Source organism: Giraffa tippelskirchi, chromosome 13, assembly GCF_054371585.1.
Source record: "Giraffa tippelskirchi isolate mGirTip1 chromosome 13, T2T-mGirTip1v1.2.pri, whole genome shotgun sequence".
Classification (NCBI taxonomy): domain Eukaryota; kingdom Metazoa; phylum Chordata; class Mammalia; order Artiodactyla; family Giraffidae; genus Giraffa; species Giraffa tippelskirchi.
Window position 1 is genome coordinate 62,931,949 of NC_137287.1, and position 25,891 is coordinate 62,957,839.

At 45.2% G+C, this 25,891-nt stretch overlaps 1 protein-coding gene across 27 annotated transcripts in view; it reads left to right on the top strand.

Moving 5' to 3' along the window:
• PARD3 (par-3 family cell polarity regulator) overlaps positions 1-3,503 on the top strand; it is a 598,386-nt gene extending 594,883 nt beyond the window's left edge. For all 27 annotated transcript variants that reach the window (XM_081554391.1, XM_081554371.1, XM_081554384.1 and 24 more), the window contains one exon: positions 1,464-3,503. In XM_081554391.1, coding sequence (XP_081410517.1) covers positions 1,464-1,860 — 397 coding nt within the window. In that variant the 3' untranslated portion in view covers positions 1,861-3,503. The remainder of the gene's footprint in view (positions 1-1,463) is intronic.
• Positions 3,504-25,891: the final 22,388 nt, after the last annotated feature.

Here is a 25,891-nt window from a genome sequence, read left to right on the forward strand (position 1 = left end):
GACTCTGATTTATTTCTCCATCTTGGGGTGACAGAGTATGAGTAAGTTACCCTGGCCTTGGATGAGGATACTGTGGGCAGAAAATAGTGCTTAGTCCTCACATACCCAGGTTCTGCAATCTTGATGAGCGTGTATTCCAGAGGTTGTCAGTTGCTGACATATATAACTCGAAAGCCGGGGCTTTAAGGGACTGCCTGTTGCATTTTTAATCATAGAGGAGTCTAGACTTAAATCTTTCATAACTGAAGTCATATTGTAATCCATTCCATGTACTTCATATTAGCTAGCATCTCTGGCATGAGGGTGGCAGCTGTGTAAAATATTTGTTTGGCTTGTTTAGAACTGAATTGTAATGTTGTAAAGCGAGCAATTATTGCTGGTACAGAAGCTGCCAAATCTCTAATACCCCCATAGAGCATCCTGCCAATGAGTCTAAATTGCAGGATATATTGTTACCCTAAGCAGAACAGATCACACCCGCCCAGACACAGAAGGAAGACCCTGTTTCTGAGTAGCTGTGGAATCTGTTTGCTGTCTCTCCTGTACAGCTATTATTCATGCAGACTTGTCTCAGACTTGAGCTTGCCAGAGTCAGTCATGTTTTCATCCTTCAGCTCCTATCACAATGTCTGAGAATCTGCTGAAGCCAAATACAGTAAGTCCCCTTACTGGGAACATATGAATGAGTTCCATTCTGCGAGTGCATTTGAAAGTTCCATTTGTTCGTAAGTCCAACATAGTTAGCCCGGGTACCTGACTGACACAATCAGCTATATAGTACCGTACTGGAATAGGTTTATAATACTTTTCACACAAATAATACACAAACAACAAACACAGAAAATAAAGAAAACATTTTTGCTCTTAGGGTACAGTACCTTGAAAACTGTATTAGTCCAGTACAACAGCTGGCATACAGGGGCTGGCATGGAATGAACAGGCAAGAAGAGTTACTGACTGCAGGAGGGAGAAGGGGTGGGAGATGGTAGAGCTGAAGGGTCATCAGCAACAGGAGACAGAGGGCAAGCTGCAGTTTCAGTCATGCCTGATATTGACGGCACAGGTTCGGGTTCCTTGCTCGATTCAGTTCTATCTACCCTCTTGACAAAACGATCCAGTGACGTCTGCGTACATCCTGGTCTTGGAGTAAAGATACTGTACTACTGTACTCTCTCCAGTCCTGCACAGTAAAGTACACAAAAGCACAACTTATAGAGGATATATGCACATGACAATGTACGCCAGACACAAGAACTAACTTACGTGATTGGACACACGAATGCGCGCTTGCATGTCTGAAAGTTTATGACTTAAGGTTCATATATAGAAGACTTGCTGTGATGTTTGTCGAGATGTAGAAATGCTATTCTGGCTCCCCCACCACCACCCCCTCACTCTTCCCCTTCGTCTCCCTCCCTCCCCTTTTCCCAACACTCACACTCACCTTGGGCTTTGCTTCCTAGGCAAAGCAGGAAGAACGCCAGCTCTGTCTCCCAGGATTCTTGGGAGCAGAACTACCCTCCCGGGGAAGGCTTCCAGAGTGCCAAGGAGAACCCCAGGTACTCAAGCTACCAAGGTTCCCGGAACGGCTATCTGGGCGGGCACGGCTTCAACGCCAGGGTCATGCTGGAGACCCAGGAGCTGCTCCGCCAGGAGCAGAGGCGGAAAGAGCAGCAGATGAAGAAGCAACCTCCGGCCCCCGAGGGGCTCAACAACTATGATTCATATAAGAAAGTCCAGGACCCCAGTCACATCTCTGCCAAGGGGCCCTTCCGGCAGGACGTGCCCCCTTCGCCTTCTCAGGTCGCCAGGCTGAACAGACTCCAGACTCCTGAGAAAGGGAGGCCCTTCTATTCCTGAGCAGGAGGAGTGAGGACACTTCATGTCATGCAATAAAGGACACTTTCCTACGAAGACTTGTATTGGGGAGTTTTTTTCTAACACCCTGGTGGTACTACGGAGTATTTCTGTTGCTGGTATCAGTGCCTTGAAGCAGTGTGGGCAGTTTGATGGAAGGCCTTAATGTCTTTGCCACTGTGTCTCACATGTCTATTTCATGGAAGAATTTCCCATCATGTGACAATCACCTGTTCAAGGCATCCTACGCTCCTCATCTCTTGGGTACTGGGAACATGGCCCAGCCCAGCCACAAAGCCATGGCTTTGTGTTACCGCCTGCGCAGCTTGTGGCAACAGATCATCCTGAAGTCACAGGTGATGTTGATCCCTCTTTTTTTTTCGCTTTGAGTTTCTCAGATGAGATGACATCTCCATCTCTGGTGGATGAAAGTGGGTGACATACACCAGAAATCGGGGCTCTGTGGTACTTCCCAGCACAGTCATTTTTACCCCTTTGTGACCAGTATGGTTTCCCTTTTCTTCCTCAGCTCTTTGTAATGGGAATTTCCTTCATCTAAAAGAAGCTAAGCCATATTCCAACACTGTCTGGTTATCAGGGAGGTCCTTTTGTAACTGCCTTATAACTCAGTGTTACCAGTGATGTGATCATTCTGTCTGCATTTATAAATACCCTTGTTTAGTCCTGTTCCCTTGCACATGTGTTGAGTCATCACAGCTCTGCGTGGGGAACATGGGAGACAGGCATCAGCCCCGCTGGAGCAGGGGGCTGCTCGCCCACCAGCTCGGTGTGTGTCATGACGTGGAGGGGTGATAGCTGGAGAAAGAATTCTCCCAGGATGAGCGTCTGGCCCAGTACCTTCCAGTCATCCTTTTAATTAGTTTTTATTTGATGAGTTGGCAAGAAGGGCATAGCGTGGGACAAAGATCAGGCAGACACTCATTTTGGGATTCCAAAATCTCACCTGTTGTCTCCGGCCTTTAAAGTCTATTGGAATCGATGTTTGTCTATTCATCCACCTGCCATCTCCCTGCCTGGTGATGCCATCAGGCTTCTAGAGAATTCTGCCATGAAACAGAAAAGGTAAACAAGAGGACAGTCATTCCACATCCCACAGAACGTTCTGGTGTCCCCAAACAGTGATAACAAAAGATTGCCCTTGTGTCACTACATTAATGTACGTGTGGGTCGTGAGGACCTAGCTTGCTCCCATGTTTCCATCTTCTCATCTGTTGGTCTGAACATCCTGTTGTAAACCATGGCTGGATTGCTAAAGTGCCTGCAAATCCCAACGTGAAAAAAACTTGAGATGAAAGCTCAGCATATTGTGTGTTAACAAAAAGAAAAAAAAAAAGACATGTACTGATATGCCTATTTTTTTTTTTTTTTACTGGCACATTGTATTTTTGTGTCCACTTGTTTTTAGAAAATATGTGAGGGGTCCGTCCCCATACCTGCGTCTCTTTTGCATCTCTGTGTAATGGTTCTGTTTGTTCACGGAGCATGGTGATGTTGAAATGATGTGACCGGTGCAAGCGTGGTGACCTCTGACGACAGTGGCTCTTCCTCACAGCCTCCCCTGTGCTGTGAGGAACAGCTTTCCTGTACATACGAGACTTCTAATAAAAGGCATATTTCTTCCTGTTCTCTGTGTCTCTCTAGTATTCCTGTGAAAACTCTCCTAGCTGGGTTTTTTTAAAGTCTATTAGCAGATGTGATTTTTTTCCCCCTATATTTAGAGAAAGTTGAACGTTTCCTCATCTCTATCTGTGCAAACATGGAAATGGGTGATTGATTGTTTATTTGAACACCTGAGGAGAGAGGGAGCTGGGAAGAGAGAAGGACCTAATTAATGAGTCCACTGGAAGGCCCGGCTGCCCAGAGTAGCTGGGAAATTATGAATGGAAGGAGCTGATGATACACTAGAATAAATAAAAGAATAATTGTACAGAGAGCAATGTGTTAGTAAGAGTTCCACCATTGTCCTTTGCTCTACAGACCATTTAGACTGGCCGAATGTTCTGACTGAGTCCTAACCATGTGTACCTGGAGCTCAGAGAGAAGTCCAAATTCAAGCCCACTTTCAACTGGTCCAGTTCTTATTTCCCAAATTACACAGTGAGACTTTGCTCCTTCTTCCAGAAGGACACTAGTTAACATTTGTATGGTGCTTTGAAGGCACAAACAGTACTAGATCCCTGGGTGGGTCCCTGCCCAAAAGGCAGGCTTTGCAAAGACCTGTTCAAAATACCCTCCCACGGAGAGCCAAGCATCAGCTGGTCGTCATAGCTACCCTCATCTTGACACTAAATCCAAATTCTGTTACCTCAGGATTAGTGATGAGAGGTGTATAGCAAGCCAAGGTGACTGATAACACGTCTTTGGTTCTTATATGCCTACAAGGTGTGGGAAAGGAGGAGAGAGAAAGATGGACAGATTTGTTAATTTTCTCACTGACCAGGAGGCCTGCTGCAAATGCCAAAACTCGAAGGTTATTTATCTCAACTGACAGTGAGAAGCAGAGCAGAAGAGGCAGTAGTGAATGTTACGGGGGTCCAAATCACAGAAGATTTGTAGATTAGAACTGACAATTGGAGCTGCACAGAGAAGAGGAGGAGGAATGGATATGGGTCAGCACAGAAATGAGAATATGTCTATGATGCCATCTTGTCTAAAAATGAACTGGCCTCTACTCCAGGCCATCCCACAAGGACTTGCTGGGACCAGTGGAAGAACATGTTCACAAGGAGAAGTCCTGAGTCTTGAATGGGGGTGAGTGTCAACCTCAAGGCACCCACAAACCTGAGGATCAAGGTGCAGTCACTCAACAGTTCTTCAAAAAAGGTGGTCCCCCTGTTACCACCTATCTAAGCCCATTAAGACTATAGAAAGTCTATAAATATGTATGTGTAATTATCCATTATAAAAGCAACATTATGTAATGTATGGGTAGTCTGTATAACCTAGTCATCATACCCACCTCCTCTCCCTGGGGTCAGGTAGACCAACAATGGCTCAGGGGTGCATGCACCCCACCACTGTCAGGCTGCCTCACTAAAAGGAAAGAGAGATAAACTCAGGCTTCTCCGGTTTTCTGTCAAGGAAGTCAGATCTATCAATTCTTTTTTTATTTTTAGTCTATCAATTCTGAGTCAGTAAACCAAGTGAATTTTGTTTGTTGAGTGAGAGCCATTGGTTCTACTGCAAACCCTTTCTGAAAATGAGCAGAAAATAAGCAAAGCTTGCTGACCACCACTTGTCTGAACCATGAGTCACCAGCATAAGTCTGAACAAGAGGCCAGAGGGAAGAAGAGGCCAGGCCCCAGAGGCTGTCTGTCCTCGTGACTTATCCCAAAGGGCTCGCATCTCCTGGGCTGCTTCCCTCCTCCCAGAGCTGCCATTAGGAAGTAGAGTGTTCACGTAGGAAGTAGAGTGTTCACATATACACATGAGAGGTACATGCAGCCAGTGTGAAATGCATACGGAATTCTATATTTAGCTGCTTATTTTCATGTGTTGCTTATTTCATCCTTAAAACCCAAGTCTTAATCAACTATACTCTAATATAAAATAAAAAGTTAAAAGAAAAGGAATAAAACTACTGTACGATCCAGAAATCCCATTTCTAGCTATTTAGGTTAAGTTAGGTTAGGTTATGTTAGGTTAGGTTAGGTTTAGTCGCTCAGTCGTGTCCAACTCTTGCGACCCCATGGCTCCTCTGTCCATGGGATTCTCCAAGACAAGAGTACTACTGTGGTTTGCCATTTCCTTCTCCAGGGGATCTTCCCAGCCCAGGGATTGAAACTGCGTCTCCTGTAGCTCCTGCTTTGCAAGCAGATTCTTTACCATTTGAGCCACCATGGAAGCCCACTAGCTATTTAGCCAACAGAATTGAAATAAACTGCTATTTCAAAGAAGGAAAAAAAAATAGCCTCAGTAAGTTAAAGTCCCTAACAAATGAAGACAGCAGTTCCTCTGTATAATAACAAGAATGCCAGAGTTTTGTTTTAACATAATGATTGCTGACTCACAATAGAGTGTATATTTTGTTTTACTGAATTTTAAAGCATAAAGGGGTAGCTATAAAAGCAATGGAGCACTAACTTAAAAACATACTAAAGTTGTTGAATCAGGAAAAAAAAGTCTTGACTCCAGTTAATACCAACCTAAGCTTAAGCAGACAGCAATTTGTTTCTGGCTTGCTTTGCTGGTCCTAGTGGAGGAAGTGACTGAGGTTCCATCACATATGTCCCATCGTAAGTGTCCTCCTATGACACCATGGGCCATAAATTTAAATGTCTATTTAACAGTTCTCTCTCTCTCTTTTTTTTTTTTAACAAAGATTACTCCGACAATGACATGTCAGGTAAAGCGATAATCTTCTTTTCTTACTTCAGAGACAGGATATCATCTTAATAAGGCAGCTAATAAGAACGTTCGCAGGTCAGAAAGTGAGAGTGATGGAGACACTTTAATGGAAAACCACCTTCAAGTCTGACTAATGATTAGATCACGAAGCTGGTTGAATTAAATTGACTTTTATTTTTTTAATGCTTGGAGGATGAGGGTTGTGATTCTGAGCATAAGCTTTTTTATTTTTTTAACAAGAAACTGATATTTTACTTCAGATTTCATGGAGAAAAGGTGGGATTATCATTGCACTCCCCACAGAAGGAACTTATTTTCCCGTTAGAGGGTTGTTGTTCCCTCCAAAATTCATCATCTCCCTAGTCAGCATACATCTTCTTCTGCCTCTTTTTTCTTTTCCCTCAGCTTTCATATTCAGCCAAGGAAAAATCAATGGGTGTCCTTTGTCCATAAACTTAGTTTTAGAGGAAACCCTATAGTGGAGAATTTCATTTTTATAAAAGATTTCACTATGAGCCGGATAAGATCAAATGTTTTTGCTAAAGAGGATAATCGTGTTCCTTCATGAGTTTTCTTTTCCTTTCTGAGTTTAAATCCCACTGAGCAATTTTTATTTCCTCATTTTTAATTTTTTAAAGCGAATTACCTGCGCATCAGCCTGTCACTCCCCAGGTGTGTCTATTTCAGTCTGGACTTGGGAGAAAAGTACAAGAAACAGGGAGTAAGGTTTCCCACAGTGAGTTTGAACAACTACTCATCTTTCATCCTTAACAACTTATTTCCTCACAGGATCAATTAAATGTGTGAAAAACACGCTTTTTTGAATTGCTCAGCTAGCTGCTGAGTCACCTCGCACTGTTGTTGGCTTAGGAGAGCCATGTGGAATTTGTTCCCATCTCTACTGTGTCTCCTGTGGAGCTGCATCTCCTCCTGGGGTGCTGTCAGTTCTGGAAGGCGGTGCCCAGGAGGAATCCTTCTCCCCTCTCTGAAGACCAGTCGCTACTTGCTAGGAGACTCCTCCTGAAGCTCAAGTTTGGCTTCCATGTGGGATTTTATGATGCAAATATTTTAAGTACAACTTTGAAGATTTTGCCATTAAAAACAGTCTCACGTGGCTCAGGGCCCAGCCGACTGCAAACTAGAAGGGGGACGTGCCATAAATTGCTGGCAAGTGACAGGAAGGAAACAGCCCCACATGTCTAAATCAGTCATGACCTTGGTGACCTATCTGGCTTCAGGGTTCATTCAGTTCCTATCTCTTGCTGTCAGCAGTAACAAACTTACCATGGTTGTTTACCTTGGGATGAAATGGGAGCAAACATCAGCCTGACAGCCCAGAGAGGGCTGGAATGAGGACTCACCCCAGAAGCCAGGTATTTTGGAATAATGTAGACCTTTGAATTTGGCTTGCAGCACCTCCATGTAAGTTTGTTCTGCACGTGCCCTTGACTTGCAACTCCATTTCCTAGCCTCCTTTAATGTTTTCTGTGTGACTGGCCTCCCATCGGAGCCTAAGGAGCTCACCCTCTGGTCCAAGCAACCAAAGTGTTAACACAAAATCTGAAGTGGCCATCAGAGTGCAGAGAGGCCCCTGGCTCCCACATTACTGGGTGGACTTATGCGTGCAGGGCTTTACAATTTGTACAGCATTCGCTTCTTTTGCATCCCCAAACCCTGTGAAGCACGTTAGAGCAAGGAGAGTCCAATTTTACGCATGAGGAAACCCGGAGAGTTTGTGACTTGCCGGTTGGCGACCAGCCCAATTGGAAGGTGGAACCCATTGTCCTGAACCTGTGGGGTTATGAGGGTTTTAGCAAAAGAAAGCGTTTTTGTTTCGAACCAATTTAAAATTCCTTACTTGATGGTAATTCATCGATTGGCAAACAAACACAATAGTGTGCAGTAAGAGAGAATTAACAACACCCTCAAAATACATTTTATTAATCATAATACTATTTGCATACACTTGAAAATTACATATGTACATATATTATACACATTGTGTGAGATAAATATAATGGTTCTATAACAGTTTACTTTAGCCCCCAGATGCCTTTTGAAATAGATGATCAGCCAAGCCTCGGTGTGGACCTGCAGACCCCACTGGGTCCCTTGTTGGAAACCACTGTTCCATGCTTTGGATCCATCGCTTCACTATTTAAACCTCTTAGACCTGAAAGTATGCATTTCTCAGCCAGATTTTAATGCTGAGAAAAGAAAGAGTCCTATGAGATTAAAGACAGTGAAATTAAAAAAAAAAAAAAAATGAGTAGGGTCTGCACCATGCGGAAGGCAGTGTGCATTCGAGGAGAGTGGCCTCAACAGAAAGCCAACCCCAGCAGGCAAGTTTCTGAAGCAGATGCAAAGGAGACCCCCAAATGCTAATACAAAATAGAAAAGATCGCTGAGAGATTGTGCAAAAACACAATAACAATTTGCATTAAATCATCAGCTGTTTTCAGCACAGATGGGTAAAGCCTGTAACAAAATGTTGTAAGACATTTGCGGCGGGTTTCAAGCTGGACAGGCATTAAAAACATTCTTAAGCGTTTCACGTTGGAAGAAAAATGTAAATCATTTTTAGCGAGGCGTTCTTCTTTACCTATCATTTTTCTTTGTGTTTTATTGTATTTTTGGTAAAGAGACGACATACTAATAGCCAAGGGGAAACGATCCATTTACAGAGTTGGATAGATAAAATTTATCTCCAAAGAGGTGGAATATTAATTATGCATAGAAAGGAACTTTTAGCTCTGAGACATTCCCAGCTTATTTCACTCAAGATCCTAATCAAACACAGTCACATCGTCTGGAGAGAAACACAGGCTGTTACTGGGTGTCTTTCCAGGCAACGAGCAGGGTTGGGTGGCTCAGGAGGATGGGACACCTCTTCCATGAGGCTCTCTGGGGTTTGTCTGCTGCTTCAGCTCACAGCTGTGCCCATCCTCTGCTCCTTTAAATGGACTGTGGGGTTGTGAGGCGGAAGCCAGCAGCTGATGCTACAGGGCCCACTCTGTTCCCCTGATCTGTGCCCCTGAAGGACAGACGCAGACAGCCACAGACTTAGCGTCTGGAAGGACTGGCTGGCCCAAGGAAACGAGTTTCCAGTAACTAATCCAGCTGTATGAGGCACTTCCCTGGGCTCCGCTCTCCTTCCTGTAAGCCAGGAAATGCTCTCTCTGTTCGTTAGGGGATGGCTCACCAGGGACTTCTCATTTCTGATTGGCTACTTCATACACTCTACGAGTATCTTCTGCTGCTCATCTTAAGTCCTTTTAGGGTTCCCTCTGGATTAATTGAAAGTCACGGATATCCTGTATGTGTGATCTATTCAAGGTAATTGTAAGCCCATGAAGAGGCCAATATTGATTTTTAAAGAAGGTGCCACTGTATAGGGCCTGAAATGCACAATGTGTAATAGGGAGTCAGTTTAGGAAAAATCATTTATTCCTTCACTCACTCACAAACTCACTCATTCGTTCGTAGCTCCTGCTGTGCGCCGAGTGTTGGGTTAGATGCTAAAAACACTCCAGTGAGTAACACAGGTCTTATTCTAACAAGGAATTTCTATAATAGTCAGAGGGTGATGCTAGCATGAGGAAAATGAAGGAAGATTAGGAAATAGAGAAGCAAAGGAAACCAGGGGTCTGCTATTTCAGGGGGAGCAGATGGGGATCACAACTGAGCAGAGGTACAATAATATCTCAAAAGTCCAATAATGAAAGTCGCTCAGCCATGTCTGACTCTTCGTGACCCCATGACTATATAGTCCATTAAATTCTCCAGGCCAGAATACTGGAGTGGGTAGCCTTTCCCTTCTCCAGGGGATCTTCCCAACCCAGGGATCGAACCCAGGTCTCCCACATTGCAGGAGGATTCTCAACCAGCTGAGCCACAAAGGAAGCCCAAGAATACTGGAGTGGGTAGTCTATCCGTTCTCCAGCGGACCTTCCAGACCCAGGAATCGAACCAGGGTCTCCTGCATTGCAGGCGGATTCTTTACCAACTGAGCTATCAGGGAAGCCCTCAAACGTTCAATAAATGAGCTTTAAATGTAGCATGTATGTGTAGGAGATTAACTTTTACTCAGGAAGTTACTCCATGCAGATTGTGAAAGCTTTACCACGTGAAGATCACCGATATATTTTACTACATCACTTAGCATGAAGAGTAATAACCAAAATCAGAAATATTGTTGATGTGTAATAATACAAATATGTCACAGTTTAATCAGTTCCTTTTCTTTCCCTAAGGTTCTTACTGTTCCATAATATGTTACAAGAAGCCCACAGAAAGAAGAGGTCTCAAACTGGGTGACTTTTGACAAAACCTTGAGTTTTCTTACTTATGGACTGAGAATAGTGGAGTCTTATGGCCACTATACCTGAAACAGCTCCCCTCACAGGTCCTCAAGTTATTGCCAATTTGAAGTCCTTGAAATGTTCCAATTTCTCTTGCCTCAACTTCCTAACTAGTAACCATCCCATGTTCTCTGGGTAAGTGACATTGATCAAAATTATTTTGACTTCTCTTCAAATCTACTTGCTCTGTGGGAATTCATTGGTATTAACCAGTGACTTCAGCTAAATAAATTAAGAGACTATTTTCCATTGAGCATGTGTGAGAGAGGTTTGTTGTTGTTCAGTCACGAAGTGATGTTCTGCTCTTTGAGACCCAAAGAACTGCAGCATGCCAGGCTTCCCAGTCCTTCACCATCTCCCAGAGTTTGCTCAAACCCATGTCCACTGAGTTGGTGATGCCATCCCACCACCCCATCCTCTGTTGTCCCCATCTCCTCCTGCCCTCAATCTATCCCAGCGTCAGGGTCTTTTCCGATGAGTTGGTTCAGGGGTTTGGAAGAGTTTTATTTTTTCCTTAAAAAAAAAAAAAGCTGGGTGCAGTAAAGAGGAGCCTGAGAAGTTTTCTAAACCCTCAGTTTGGTTCAGCTGCAAAAGCCTTACATACCATTTGCCTGTTTTCTTAATCATCGATTCAGTACCTGGAACAAGTTTACATCTCTTACAATGATGAACTCTTGGCCTGGTCTTTTCTGACTGGCCTTTATCAAAACATTTTAAAGTTTAGTAAGAAAAAGCATTGTTTAAAAGCTTTGCCTTTACAAATGCTAGAAGTAAGAGCTGTCACTTAGCTACAGGTTGATCTTCAGGATGGGGAGTCCAATTCTAGTGGGGGAAGAGCATTGGACGTTCTCTACAGGGTGAGGACCTCCCTAGGACCTCTCTCCTCTCATTTATGGCCCAAATCACAGGTTTTCCAGAATGAATTCAAACAATGACAATTTTTTTTTTTTGCTAGAACTCAAACTGAGGGTGAGCCAGAGACACAGAGAAGTCAGGTAAGATGCTGGAAAGTTGAGGTACAAGTTTTCCAGCTCATCTTTGGGAGGATGAAGGAGCTGGGATGAGGAGCAGGTGCCTGGCACATAGGCAGGCCTTCAAATCCTGAGATGACAAGATGCAGAGGAGTCTAGAGCCGTCTGATTACTATTTAATAATGTTGGCCATTAGGAGACTGTCAAAGATTCATGCTCTGCTCAGGAGTGCCAACTTTCCTTTTGAAATTTGGAGAGACTGACGAAAATGCTGGCTTTGGCAGATGGGCTCTTGGCATGAGTGGGAGTATTGATCACCCTCACAGGGCAGGAAATGCTACTCTCTCTCTTTGATTAAAAGTTTCTTACCAAGGCAAGCACAAGCCTAAGGTGGTCAGCATGGTTAATAGCCTACATTAAAGAAACCTCTACATTAAGGAGTGTCTGCTGCCAGAGTGTCCATCCCGAATGTTGCCACCATGTAACTTTAATGGCTCTGACAGTCTTCCTTTTCCCTTTCAGATGCTGTGTCTTTCTGACTCAATCATCATGCATCTTCTCTTTACCCATATTCTTTTAAAATTTATAATTTAAATTATTTATTTTCTTTTTGGCTGCTCTGGGTCTTTGTTGCTGTTATACAGGCTTTCTCTAGTTGCAGCAAGAGAGGGTTGTTCTCTAGTTGCAGTAGATGGTCTTCTTGTTTAGGTGGCTTCTCTTGTTGCAGAGCACAGGCTTTTAGGCATGCAAGCTTCAGCAGTCGTGGTTCCCAGGCTCTAGAGCACAGGCTCAATAGTTGTGCTGCACAGACTTAGTTGCTCCATGGCCTGTGGGATTTTCCCGGATCAGGGATTGAACTCGTGTCTCCTGCATTGGCAGATGCATTCTTTACCATTGAGTCACCAGGCAAGCTCTATCCATTTTCTTTATAAATCTACTTTGTGAAGATCTACGGTTTTTCCTGTGAAAATAGGACCATCGGTTGGATAAAAAAACCCACGAATACAAAGATTTTTAGGGACATGCATGCTCAATCCCGTTTTGGTGAATCTGAAGATAAGATATCGCAACACCATGCAAAGTGATCCATCTGCAGGCTGCAGGCCTCAGTTCAGTTCAGTTCAGTTGCTCAGTCGTGTCCCACTCTTTGCCACCCCATGAACTGCAGCACGCCATGCCTCTCTGTCCATCACCAACTCCTGGAGTCTACCCAAACCCATGTCCATCAAGTCGGTTATGCCATCCAACCATCTCATTCTCTGTCGTCCCCTTCTCCTCCTGCCCCCAATCCTACCCAGCATTAGGATCTTTTCCAATGAGTCAACCCTTTGCAAAAGGTGGCCAAAGTATTGGAGTTTCAGCTTCAACATCAGACCTTCCAATGGACACCCAGGATTGATCTCTTTTAGGATGGATTGATTGGATCTCCTTGCAGTCCAAGGGACTCTCAAGAGTCTTCTCCAACACCACAGTTCAAAAGCATCAATTCTTCAGCGCTCAGCTTTCTTCACTGTCCAACTCTCACATCCATACATGACCACTGGAAGAACCATAGCCTTGACTAGACGTACTTTTGTTGGCAAAGTAATGTCTCTGCTTTTAAATATGCTATCTAGATTGGCCATAACCTTCCTTCCAAGGAGTAAGCGTCTTTTAATTTCATGGCTGCAATCACCATCAGCAGTGATTCTGGAGCCCAAAAAAATCAAGTCTGACACTGTTTCCACTGTTTCCCCATCTATTTCCCATGAAGTGATGGGACCAGATGCCATGATCTTAGTTTTCTGAACGTTGAGCTTTAAGCCAACTTTTTCACTCTCCTCTTTCACCTTCATCAAGAGGCTCTTTAGTTCTTCTTCACTTCCTGCCATAAAGGGTCGTGTCATCTGCAAATCTGAGGTTATTGATATTTCTCCCGGCAATCTTGATTCCAGTTTGTGTTTCTTCCAGCCCAGCGTTTCTCATGATGTACTCTGTATATAAGTTAAATAAGCAGGGTGACAATATACAGCCTTGATGTACTCCTTTTCCTATTTGGAACCAGTCTGTTGTTCCATGTCCAGTTCTAACTGTTGCTTCCTGACCTGCACACAGGTTTCTCAAGAGACAGGTCAGATGGTCTGGTATTCCCATCTCTTTCAGAATTGTCCACAGTTTATTGTGATCCACACAGTCAAAGGCGTTGGCATAGTCAATAAAGCAGAAATAGATGTTTTTCTGGAACTCTCTTGCTTTTTTGATGATCCAGTGGATATTGGCAATTTGATCTCTGGTTCCTCTGCCTTTTCTAAAACCAGCTTGAACATCTGGAAGTTCACGGTTCATGTATTGCTGAAGCCTGGCTTGGAGAATTTTGAGAATTACTTTGCTAGCATGTGAGATGAGTGCAATTGTGCGGTAGTTTGAGCATTCTTTGGCATTGCCTTTCTTTGGGATTGAAACGAAAACTGACCTTTTCCAGTCCTGTGGCCACTGCTGAGTTTTCCAAATTTGCTGGCATATCTAGTGCAGCACATTCACAGCATCACCTTTGAGGATTTGAAATAGCTCAACTGGAATTCCATCACCTCCACTAGCTTTGTTCGTAGTGATGCTTTCTAAGGCCCACTTGACTTCACATTCCAGGATGTCTGGCTCTATGTGAGTGATCACACCATCGTGATCATCTGGGTCGTGAAGATCTTTTTTGTACAGGCCTCAGGTCCATTCAAATCCAGATGAGACTTTGGTTCATTGTTTTAGAAACAGCTGAAGCCCTTGGAGACCCCAGAGGTGCACCTGAATCCTGGATTTCAGGTAAGCTCCGAGGCCCCGATGCATGCGTGCATGCTAAGTCGCTTCAGTTGTGTCTGACTCTGTGTGATTCTATGGACTGTAGCCTGCCAGGCTCCTCTGTCAATGGATTTCTCCAGGCAAGAATACTGGAGAGGGTCGCCATGCCCTCCTCCAGGGGATCTTCCTGACCCAGGGATAGAACCCATGTCTCCTGCACTGCAGGCAGATTCTTTACCAACTGAGCCATACAGGGAAGTCCCTGAGAGCTGATACTGATGCTTAAATATCCAAATAATCTTTTCACCCCATAACCTCAGGGACTTGTTTAATCCCAGCGCTGTATTTCAGGCTTATTTCTGGCTTTGGTTCACATCTCTCCTGTGCAAGTCCTTCTTTCGGGGCTCAGCCTTCACTGTCCTTTCATTTGACCAAGCTGCTCAGCTGCATCTCTTCAAACATGCTCCAGCCTTGGACCACATTTGCTGTCCCCAGATGGCACCCAGGACACTGCATCCATCACCTCTGATAGGTTAACTTGGTGAAATTAATTGACCATGAAATTAACCTGGCTTCTCCTGACTTCTTTTTGTAGTAGACACTCAATAAATGTTTGTTGAGTGAATGCTTTGCCTGAAACTTCATTTAAAGGACTTCAAGTTTTGATGATAGCATCCTTCTGATTTCCTTCTTTGCACTTATAGCAAGTGTGTAGTGTTTCTGTAAACAGTGAGAGAGAGAGACAGAAAGAGGCAGAGCAAGGTTTGAGAAAAGAGATGTAGGGACTTTCCTGGTGGTCCAGTGGTTAAGACATCGCCTTCCAATGCAGGGGGTGCAGGTTTGATTGCTGGTTGGGGAACTGAGATCCCACAGGCTTCACAGGCCAGAACATAAACAACATGAGCAATATTATAACAAAATCAATAAAGACTTTAAAAATGCTCCACATCGGACTGCCCTGGTGGTCCAGTGGTTAAGAATCTGCCTCCCAGTACAGGGGATGCAGGTTCAATCCCTGGTTGGGGAACTAAGATCCCGTGTGCCGCAATGAAGGCCCAACACAGCAAAAATAAAAAAAATTAAAAAAAAAATGCTCCACATAAAAAATACTTTATAAAAAAAAAAAAAGGAAAGAGATGTAAATACAGTTGAAGTAGAAAAACTTAAAGAAGGCAAATACCCCTAGACTCTTGAGTGACTGTTAGGGAGTTATTCCTACGGAGGGGCTCACGGGTCACTCAGTGTTAAAGAGTCCGCCTGCCAGTGCCGGAGGCTCAGGTTTGATCCCTGGGTTGGGAAGATTCCACATGCAGTGGGGCTATTGGAATATTGACCCCCCTCTTCATCCCTGAAATGTTGCTATTCCTCTGGGATTTGTACTGGGCCCTTTTCTCTTCTCTTCCCTGTACCCTTCTTGCTCACCCCTTCCACTGTTATGTACACACAGAGGACACTCAGCCACCATGTCCCTGGGACCCCCATCTTGCCCATGGTCTTCACTCTGCTTTGCTTCTGTCTGCAGCCCCAAGGAGCCACTCCCTCTGATGGTGGTGCCCTCTATGGACTCAACAGTACCTGTGCCTGAGGCCCTGGTCTCGGGGGACCCTCCACCCATCACTGGGGCTCGTTGTTCCCCCCACTGCCTCCTGTTCTGCATAGTATTGTCCCAAGCCTTGCTTGTGACACAATTTTGTGCAATATTACATGACAGGGGCTTGAGTCAACTGGCTTGAGTTTGGATCCTAGCTTTGCCACTTACTGGATAATCTTGCATTTTAACCTCTGGAAGCCTCAGTGTTCCCATCTGTGAAATGGGGACAGTACCTCATTTCAGTACCTACCTCACAGAGCTGTTAAGAGGATTCATCAATAATGCAACTGCTTAGTCCCATGATTAAAACCTAAGTGCCCCCTGCCCCCACCAAATGCTGTTTTTCTTCACAGTTTCCTTTGTAAGGGTATCTCCTTCAGTTTTTCCTGGCAGTCCCCTTCTATCCACACAGCTCAGAAGAGAGTTTTCAGGGACGTTTAGAAAACTGGACCTCAGACAGTCACTGAGCTCTTTATCCTCCACCCACTGATCCCTCTCCTGTTCCCTCCTCCCCTCCAGCAGATGTGTTTTATAGAAATTGACTGTTGGAAACTTCAGGCTCTGATTCATCACATGCTCAGAGCTTGTGCATCCAGGCTGGAACCCTCAACAATTTTCCCAGCGTTAAGGATTCAACAATAACCCCAGGAGCAGAGGCCACACCACTCCTGTCCCCAAAAGAGCCAGCTCACTTGCCCAGCCTGCTGGCGAGTGACAGACCCTTGCTTCCTGAGGGCTGGGGGGATCATCAGGATATTTAACTCCTTTTGGGGATCTGTTATGCTTCAGAGGGAATTTCCTAACATGTTGATAGGGTAGTCATTTAAATAACTCCATAATTTGTTTTTGAAGCTTATTATTCTGCGTAAGTTCCTTAAATGATTACGATGATCTGGTTTCTTGGGAGGTAGTTGTGTTCTAGAGTAATTTTCTACTGCAGGGAACACTTGGATATTGTCTTGGGAAGGGACACAATAAAAAAAACCCATTAAGTCTATTCATTCTTTTTCCTAATTCTCCTGCTCAGTCTCAGGTAAGAGAATATTTGTCCATTACTCAGCTTGCACAGCTGTTGCAATAATTCTCAAATGGCTCCCTTTGCTTTTGTTTTTGTTTTGTTTCTCTTGCAGTAAGAACGGCCCCTCTGGGAACATAGAAGCCTGTAGAAGGAGCATCCAACAGTGAGCGAGGCCGTCCAGTGCAGGTGGACACACCAGGGCGAGGAGTGCAGTGAATAGTCCCTGGTGGTCAGGAACAGGCTGTCCCATGGCCAGAGGGTGACTCTCTAGATTATTCGGTGCCATCTGTACTGGGAGCTTCCGGTTGGGGCTATATCCTGAGGCTAGACCAACCTTCCTTAATCAACATTATCAAGTCACTCTGCAGCTTAAGGGACCTATGGAGCCTCATGGTCTGTGACAAGACGTCCAACTTTCTTAGTTTAACTTCAAGGCTTTCTGTGGTCCAGATGCGCCTTTCTGACCCTTTCTCCTCTAGGTTCATCTCTAACTTTCCCTCCTGTCAAACTGCATCCCACCTTCCTGTCTGATTCGGGTCCATGACATTCCCTGGACTGAAAGGTCTCCCTCAGCCCTGCCCTCGCCACCAACTATTCTGCCCGCCTGGATCCTGCTCACCTTTCAACAGCCAACTCGATTCCTGTCTCCTTCCTTTAAAACTCTGCCCAGCTGCTCCGTGATTCCCCTCCACATACAGCTCTTAGATTGCATACACCACCCACCGAGCACTCCTCCTGCTTAGCTTCTCATTGTTGGTTATGCTTCTTTGTGCTCACGTCTTACTGGTCTCCCTGGTCTGTCAGCTTCCCTGGGGCAAAGCCCATATTCTGTGTGTCTGTGTTTTCTCAGTGGGTCTTCTCTCCTGGAAGCATCCCTGCCACGTTTTGGATTCATTGATTAACTTAAAGCAAGTCCAGACTCTTTGGGAAACTGTCAGCTCATCAATCCTGTAATTCCCTGCCTAACAGCGGTGCAGAAAGGTAATATGATGGAATCCATTTCACTCTGATTGACGGAGGAGAACTAGTTCAAATCAGTCCAGTGGGTGCTATGGGCTGCACCCTGTGCCAGATATTTTTTTCTTTTTTTGGCTGTGGCACACGGCATGCAAAATCATCTGCAACTGCAGTGGGAGGGAGGATCTCAACCACTGGACCATGAGGGAAGGCCCAGATATTTTTTAAAAAAGAATATACATTGGCTGAGTATATGTGTATGTGTGTGTGTGTGTGTGTGTGTGTATAAAATAAAGGATGAAATGTCATTTGCAGCAACATGGATGGCCTAGAGATTATCATGCTAAGTGAAGTAAGCCAGACAGAGAAAGACAAATATCACTTGATATCATTTATATGTGGAATCTAAAAAAAATGATACAAAGGAATTTATTTACAGAATAGAAATAAACTTGCAGACACAGAAAACAAACTTATGGTTACTAAAAGGGAAAGGGGGAGAAGGAATAAATTAAGAGTTTGGGATTAACATATAGACACTACAATATGTAAACTAGATAACCAACAAGAACCTACTGTATAGCACAGGAAACTCCACTCAACATCTTGTAATAACCTAAAAGAATCTGAAAAAGAATATACAAGATGATATATTGGGCACAGCTTCTCCCTTCAAACAGCTCGCTGTTTAGGAGACATCATTTCCAATATGAAATTAGGAAATGCTTGTCCCAAAATAAGAGGTCATATCCATTCAAGTTTTAAATTGATCAAATTCCCAAGTCCATATGTTGTAGAACAAGTAGTAAGAGGTGTGGGTTCCAAGATGTGAGGGAGCAGAGAAGAGACCTCAGGGGGCTCTAGAGAAGAGTCAGAAGTTTCAGGGGAGAAGACAGGACGGGGGATGTTTTTGGTCAGAGGGACAACAAATAGTTCAAAACATGGAGTGAGGAAAAGAAAGTGACTGAGTGCTCCTTATGCATCAGGCATTATGTAGATTCCAACTCATTTATTCCCTGAGTCCCTGCAAGGCTCTCCTTACATTCCTATCACAGAGGAAGAATCACTGCAAGAGGCTGAGTAACTCGCTCAACACACAGGCAGTACTGGCTGCACAGCTCCGACCCGCACTCCGGCCTTGAGGCAGGGGCGGAGTCGAGGAAGGAAATGCCCTCGCTGGAGCAGCACCCCTTCTTTAGGACCTGCTCTCTCTTCTCCTCAGATGCAGTTCAGAAGGGAGGAATTGTTCAAATTAGGGAAGAGACCCATTCTCAGCTGCCTCTACAATGGCTCCCCATGATCCCTACCTCCTGCTGTTCTCCCCCTGCACGAAGCGCGCCCCCCGACCCCACACACATGCGGGCTGCCATGTGTCTAGTGCGTCAATTACAGCAAAAGTGGTGGGCTTTTCCATGACTAGGTTATAACAGATGGTGACCTCAGTCCTGCTGGCACTTTGTCTCTCTGACTTTCCTCTTATGTTCCCTGTGATAAGACAAGTTGCGGTCCGGAGGGGCCCATGTGGCCAGGAACGGAGGGCCTCCTCAGTCCAGCATGTGAGGAAGGGATGCTGCCAGCATCTGCTCACCCTCAACCTGCCTCTCAGGGGCTCAGGGACCAGCTCCTAAGTATGGTTCTCTCTGTCTTGGTCTCTCCCACTTACCAGGACAGCGTGCTCAGTCCTGGTTTCCAAGTTTCCTGGGTTTAGAGCAAGACCTAGGTATCATTTCTTTTTTCTTCTGGGCTAGAACAACAGGTGCCTCACCCTAGTTCCTAGAACACAGCCAGGTCCATTTGCTGGAACAAAGAACCAGACACCAGATTTCACCTCCCTCCCCTGGACGCCCTCCCCCTCTCAATGAGTTCCCATCTCCAGCCTTCCAGAGACTGTGAGCTAACGTTCTTAGGATGCAGCCCATATCACGTGTATTAGCATGCAGGAGACACAGTAATTACCTAACCTTGCAGCTGATTTAAGCTTCCAGGTTACAAACAAAACACTGGGAGTTGGAGAAAGGGACTCCACTATCATTATCTAGAATACTCATTGTGGTGGACTCTTGTGATAAAGGTATAAAGAAAATCATTTTTCTGCCCTGGACTTTGGCCAGGAGAAATGTGGAGCAATTCTTTTGTGAATAACCATTCACAAATTTCAACAATTGTTCGTTCTTGAGTCTAAAGTCTCTTTGCATGAATGATTTTCTCATCTTTATGCAGAATTTTTCCACATTTTTGTTGACTAAAATATTACTAATCTAATTTCCTATTAAAAAACTCATTTCCAGCATCACAGAGTTGAAAGGTGCTACCAACCATTTAGTCTTCAATTTACATACAACAAATCCTGTAATCTGATGGGGGCTTTTACACAAGGGTGGCTGCAAGCAATTACATAGGCAAAGAAATATTTTAGTCTGGAGCTGTGTGCTGTGTTAATTTCATCTGTTGAACTCCCATTGAGATTTCGCCTTTTGTTAAATTACCTATTGATGTGGATTTAGAGAGGAAACTCCACCGAACACAGCAATTCAAAATTATAATGCTGTTTGTGCTCTAATATTTTTCTTTTAATTATAATTTGGGAAATTGGGGTTTATTAGAAAAAAAGAAGGTATTGGACTGGAACAATTTATTCCATTTTTCTCCACTCAATGCCGTGACAAAATAGAACATTTCCAGGTGAAGTTTGATTTGGAAAGGCCTAGAAAAATTCTTGACATCACAACAGGGCTCTGGATTGGACTGAATCTCATGATGCCTGACATGGAGGGAGCATGGGTTCTGAGCCTGGGGGCAGACCTGGCCTGGGGGCACTGTGACTATTGGTAAAGTTTCAAGGGGAGAATTCAGAAGCTTACTCCAGGTCGTGAGGAATTATAACCTCAAATGCTGCAGGCTCAGGTGTGATGAGGCCATTTTGTGTGTAACTTGGAAGCTTACATCAGCTGCAAGGTAGGTTATTACTGTGCCTCCTGCATGCTAATACATGGGATGTGGGCTGCATCCATCCATCCAATCACCCATGCATCCATCCATGCATCCATCCACTTGTCCATTCATCCATCCATCCTCCTGTTCATCCATCCATACATCTATCTATCCATCCATCCACCTGTCCATCCATCCATCCATTCCTCCATCCACCTGTCTGTCCATCCATACATCCACCAGTTCATCTACCCATGTATCCATCCATCCTTCCACCCATCTACCTATCCACTCACCCATCCATACATCCATCTAGCCTTCCATCCATCTTTTGTTGAATAGTAAGCACATATTATCTTCATTCTTTGGTATCTGGTGTTTTAGAAGATGCAAAGTAAATATTTAAAATTCTTTCATTTAGTCATTCATTCAACAAACATTCACTGAACATAACATTCCTGGTGCCATGGTAGGTGCCGAAGATGCAAAAATGAAAGCTGGAGCCCAACTCCCAGTACCACAGAAGATGATCAATCCTTACAAAATAACCTAAAGAGTGTTATCATAGAGGGATGGAGGGGGGGCATGATGTGGGCCTAAACAGAGTGTGGGCGGGAAATGGGGAGGGGTGGTGGCCAAGAAATCTTCCCAGAGAAGGTGCTCAATGCTCAGAGGGTAAGGAAGAGGCAGAAGGCTAAAAGACATAGGTGTTTTTAAAACAGCTTTAATGAGGCCTAATTACCATACAATAAACTACACACACATTGAAAGGATGTAATTGATAAACTTTGTTCTGTGTTTACACCTGCAAAATCACCATCACAATAAAGATAAGCAATATACTCATTAGCCCCAGATTTTCTCGTGCCCTTCTGTAACCTCTTCCTGCTGTCCACTTCATCCATAGGAAACCACTGATGCTGTCAAGACAGATTAGTACGAATTTCCTAGACTTTTACGTATGTGAAATTATGTAGTAATTTGGCAGTGTTTGTACCATTTTACACCCCCACCAACAGTGTGGGGGAGTGTAGTTCTTTTGCATCCTCAGAAAAGACATATATGGGCTTCCCTGGTGGCTCAGTGGTAGAGAATCTGCCTGCCGATGCCGGAGATGCAAGAGGTGTAGGTTCGATCCCTGGGTCGGGAAGATCCCCTGGAGAAGGAAATGGCAACCCACTCCAGTGTCCGTGCCTGGTGAATTCCATGGACAGAGGGGCCTGCTGGGCCACAGTCCAGGACATTGCAGAGAGTCAGACATGACTGAGCGTGAACGCACGCAAAAAGTGTGTTGTCTGTCACTGAATGCAAAGGGTCTTGAGGTTTCCAGGTCTGAGCACCTAGGGCTATCAGTCACAGAAGGCCCTGCCCATCCTTGTCTGGGGCCCATCAGGGAACCACCTGACTTTCCTCTCAGCCTAGAGTAAGAGCAGCCTTGGTGGCTGTGCTAGACGCCCGGCTGAGGGCACTGGCAGTGATGCAGTCGCACAAAGTGAAGTCCAGGCTGGCGCTGTTGTTAAACAGCCCTTCCTTCCTAGCAAAGCTGGTGAACTCCAGACACTGGTCCATTGTGGTTTTTTCCTCATGAGAGATTTCAATGCTATCTACCTCTCAGGACCCAAATCCTTCCCAAATGGATGCAGGGGGATTAGAGAAAACAGCTCCATGACTTCCCAAGGCATCATTCCTGGGGTGGGCGGGCGCTGCTCAGCCACCCACCTCGCTCTGTCCTGAAGCTGCTGCATAATCTTGCTCCAGGCCCCACAGGGTGGACAGGCACATAAAGGACTCCTGCTAGGTGCCTTTGACCAGCCTTTACTTCAGAAACCCTTTTAAGCTAATTTTCCCTGACATTTCCAATAGGCCTTTGGAAATGCAGTGACTAAGAGAGCAAACATGTGCTCCATAACACGCCCCCGTGCAGGGGGCGTTATTACATCTAATCTCCACCTTCTGCCTTGGACCTGAACCTTCCCGGCAGCAAACAGCTAAGAAGATTAAGAAGCAAAGGCAGGAAGGCCGGATGTGTATGTGTCCAGAAAATGCGGCGGTCTGATCTGCCAAATGCGTGGGCATGAGTTTTCCGAGCCCAGAGCCGGGAGCAGTATCCTTCCTCTTTTCACAACTGCCTGAGGCAGTGCACATCACTGTCTTTGGCCTCCTCTCCACAGTCCCCTGGCTTCCTTCTTCCTGGGAACTTGGACTCAATGTGTGTTTCTGTGTTTGTACCCCAGGGTCTCTGGGGATTAGGTTTATGGAATTATGCTAACAGAGGAAATCAGAAAATTGAAAGTCGATGTTTGCAATCACATGTTCCCTTGGTGACGTAGCCTTTGGAAATTGTATGTAGGTCTTGCAGCTGAGGTCAGAGATGTTGGTAAAAGTAACTCCAACCATCCCCTGCCTGGAAGCAAGCCTGAGATATGAGAGAAGAGAGGTCTGTGATCCTGGCTCAAGAATAGACGGTCAGGGGTAGCACAGGGAAGCCAAGTAACCAAATAGGCTGATATTGACTGCAGCAGCTGTGGTTTCTAAATTTTGTGGATTTTGTAGGGTCAGATTCCACCAAATCTGCCTATTCAAGGGAGCCTCACCCTCCTTGATAATGTACCTGTATTCTTTCATGTCTAGATGCAACGAGGAGGAGAAGGCATTGGTGAAAATCATGGTGAGAAAACATTAGCTGTGCTGAAAACATTAGCACTGGAAGAGACCTTGGTGACCCTCATCCAAATTCCTCATCAGCTGAAGCCCAGGGAGAGGCTCAGTGATTCTCTCAAGCTGGTTGATTGTCAAACTACGTGTATAAGATGTGGCCATAATGCACTCTGAGGTAAGAGCAAATCCACCATCAAAAAAAATCATGACACACTAAGGGCTTCCCAACAGAACACACAGCCCTAAAGTGAGGCCCTGAAGATTCAACAGTGTCTTTATAAAAGTATGATGTTCTGAGCAGACTTTGAAAGGCAGCTGCCGTGCTGTCCAAACTTCTGTACCTTTCAGGTTCTGCTTCTTCAGCACTTGGCTTGCCACGACCCCAACTCCACCTCCCAGCTCCTTTTATCTTATCCGTAAACATGTGGAGCTCCCGCTGTTCTGGGAAGTTCTCTTTGCATCTTTTCAGGTACTGTTCTTGCTGTTGGCTTGATTTGGTTTCACAGCTCAGAGTTCCGATAAGCATGTTCCATATTTTTTGAGGAGGATGTCACTGACCAACAGAAACACTGGCTTGCCTATGGGTCATTTGTCTGTCAGTGATCCAACATGACCTGTTTGTGAAGAGGGGCTGTGTTGTCTTCAGTGAGGTTGTCAAAGGTGCTGTGGGGGCTTCCCAGGAGGTCCTAGTGGTAAAGAACCCACCAGCAAGTGCAGGAGACGTAAGAGACGTGGGTTGGATCCCTGGGTCAGGAAGATTCCCTGGAGGAGAGGATAACAACTCACTCCAGTATTCTTGCCTGGAAAATTGCATGGACAAAGGAAACTGGTGGACTATGTAGGGTCCACAGTGTCACAAAGAGCTGGACACGACTGAAGTGACTTAGCACGCATGCACAAAGTGCTGTGGACGGGCCAGGCTTTGGAACAGTAATTCCAGCCCCATCCTATGTGGGGACAGCAGGACAGTACAGCCAGTGTCTTCTCCAGATTTACAAAATGCCCAACGTGTTTGCGAAGAAATGATCTAGTCACTTCTGGACAGAGGGACCAACCAGAGCCTGGATGTATCCATTGCTGGCTGGCAAAATCTAATGTTTTAATCTGTTGGCTAGCTTCTTTTTGGTTCCTAAACATTGCTCAAATTTTCACTCAATTCTTCCTTTTTTCTCAAGAAACAGTCTTTGCGGTCTTTGGCCACGCCCAGAATCCTAGTCTGCTCTGTCTCTCCTCCCAGACAGACACTCCTGAGTTCATGTCAGGAGAAGGATGGCTCCCAGCTCCCCAGGGGAGGGATTCAAGCCGTGGGAAGAGCTGAGCTCCAAGGACATCGTGTTACACCCACTAAAATGGTGTCAGGAGGCCTGGGAGGGAGGTGGCTCCAGGAACAAAGTACAAGGAGGCCTGGGGCTGTGTGGGAACAATCTGGGCCTTACAAATGCTCTGTGACAGCCTATGTCCTCAGGTCCTTCCGGTACGGGGCCTCCTGAGCCACCCACAGCACCCCTGCCACCCTTTTCCAGCACTGGGGCTGCTGCTCCACCTGGCCTCCAGCCCCCGAGGGGAGCCAGCCACGCCATGGATGGGGAGGAGAAGCCCCATTTGGGGTGGTCACCTTGGACACCTCTTTGCATCCAGGGCGGACCTTGTGTTTGGGGAGAAGTCTCAATTCAGAACTTGGAATTGGGGTTTTGTGCTAATTGGATGCTTTTCTTCTGGTCGCAAAATAATATTGTTTTGGTTGCTAAGAAACCCTCTTTTAATTGAACATGGGACTGAGTGGTTCCGTATGATGATGTGCCGTGCAGAAGTTGGGAGAACAACACAGTGCCCAGGTGGCGGTGGACCATTTCTTGGGACAGGCATGTCATACCACACAAGTGTCTTCCCAGGTTTTCCTCACCAGGTGCCAAGGCGCTCATTTGTGATTGCAAACGCAAGAGTCCCTGCCTAGTTCTGAGGCATGGTCCATCATTGAGCAATCTGTGCCTAGAATCCAACTTAGCTTGCCTTTATAGGCTGATGATATCTTGCAGGCTTGAAGAAGGAAATGGTAACCCACTCCAGTATTCTGGCCTGGGAAATCCCATGGATGGAGGAGCCTGGAGGGCTGCAGTCTGTGGGATTGCCAAGAGTCGGACATGACTTAGTGACCAAACAACAAACAACATCTTGCAGGCTATTGGTCTGAGTGAACCACTCTCCTAATGATAAAATCATTACAATGGTGTACTCATTTGATGCAGGTCAATGAAATACCATTACCTGCTTCGGGCTGTCTGTCTCCTGTGGACCTGATCTCATAATTCTTGCTTCACGGGAAGTCTCGATTTCTTCTGTAGTGAAGAACAGGAACCTGAGAGAAGATCCCTTTGGCAAAAGGTCTTTAGTGTCACTGAAAAAAGCA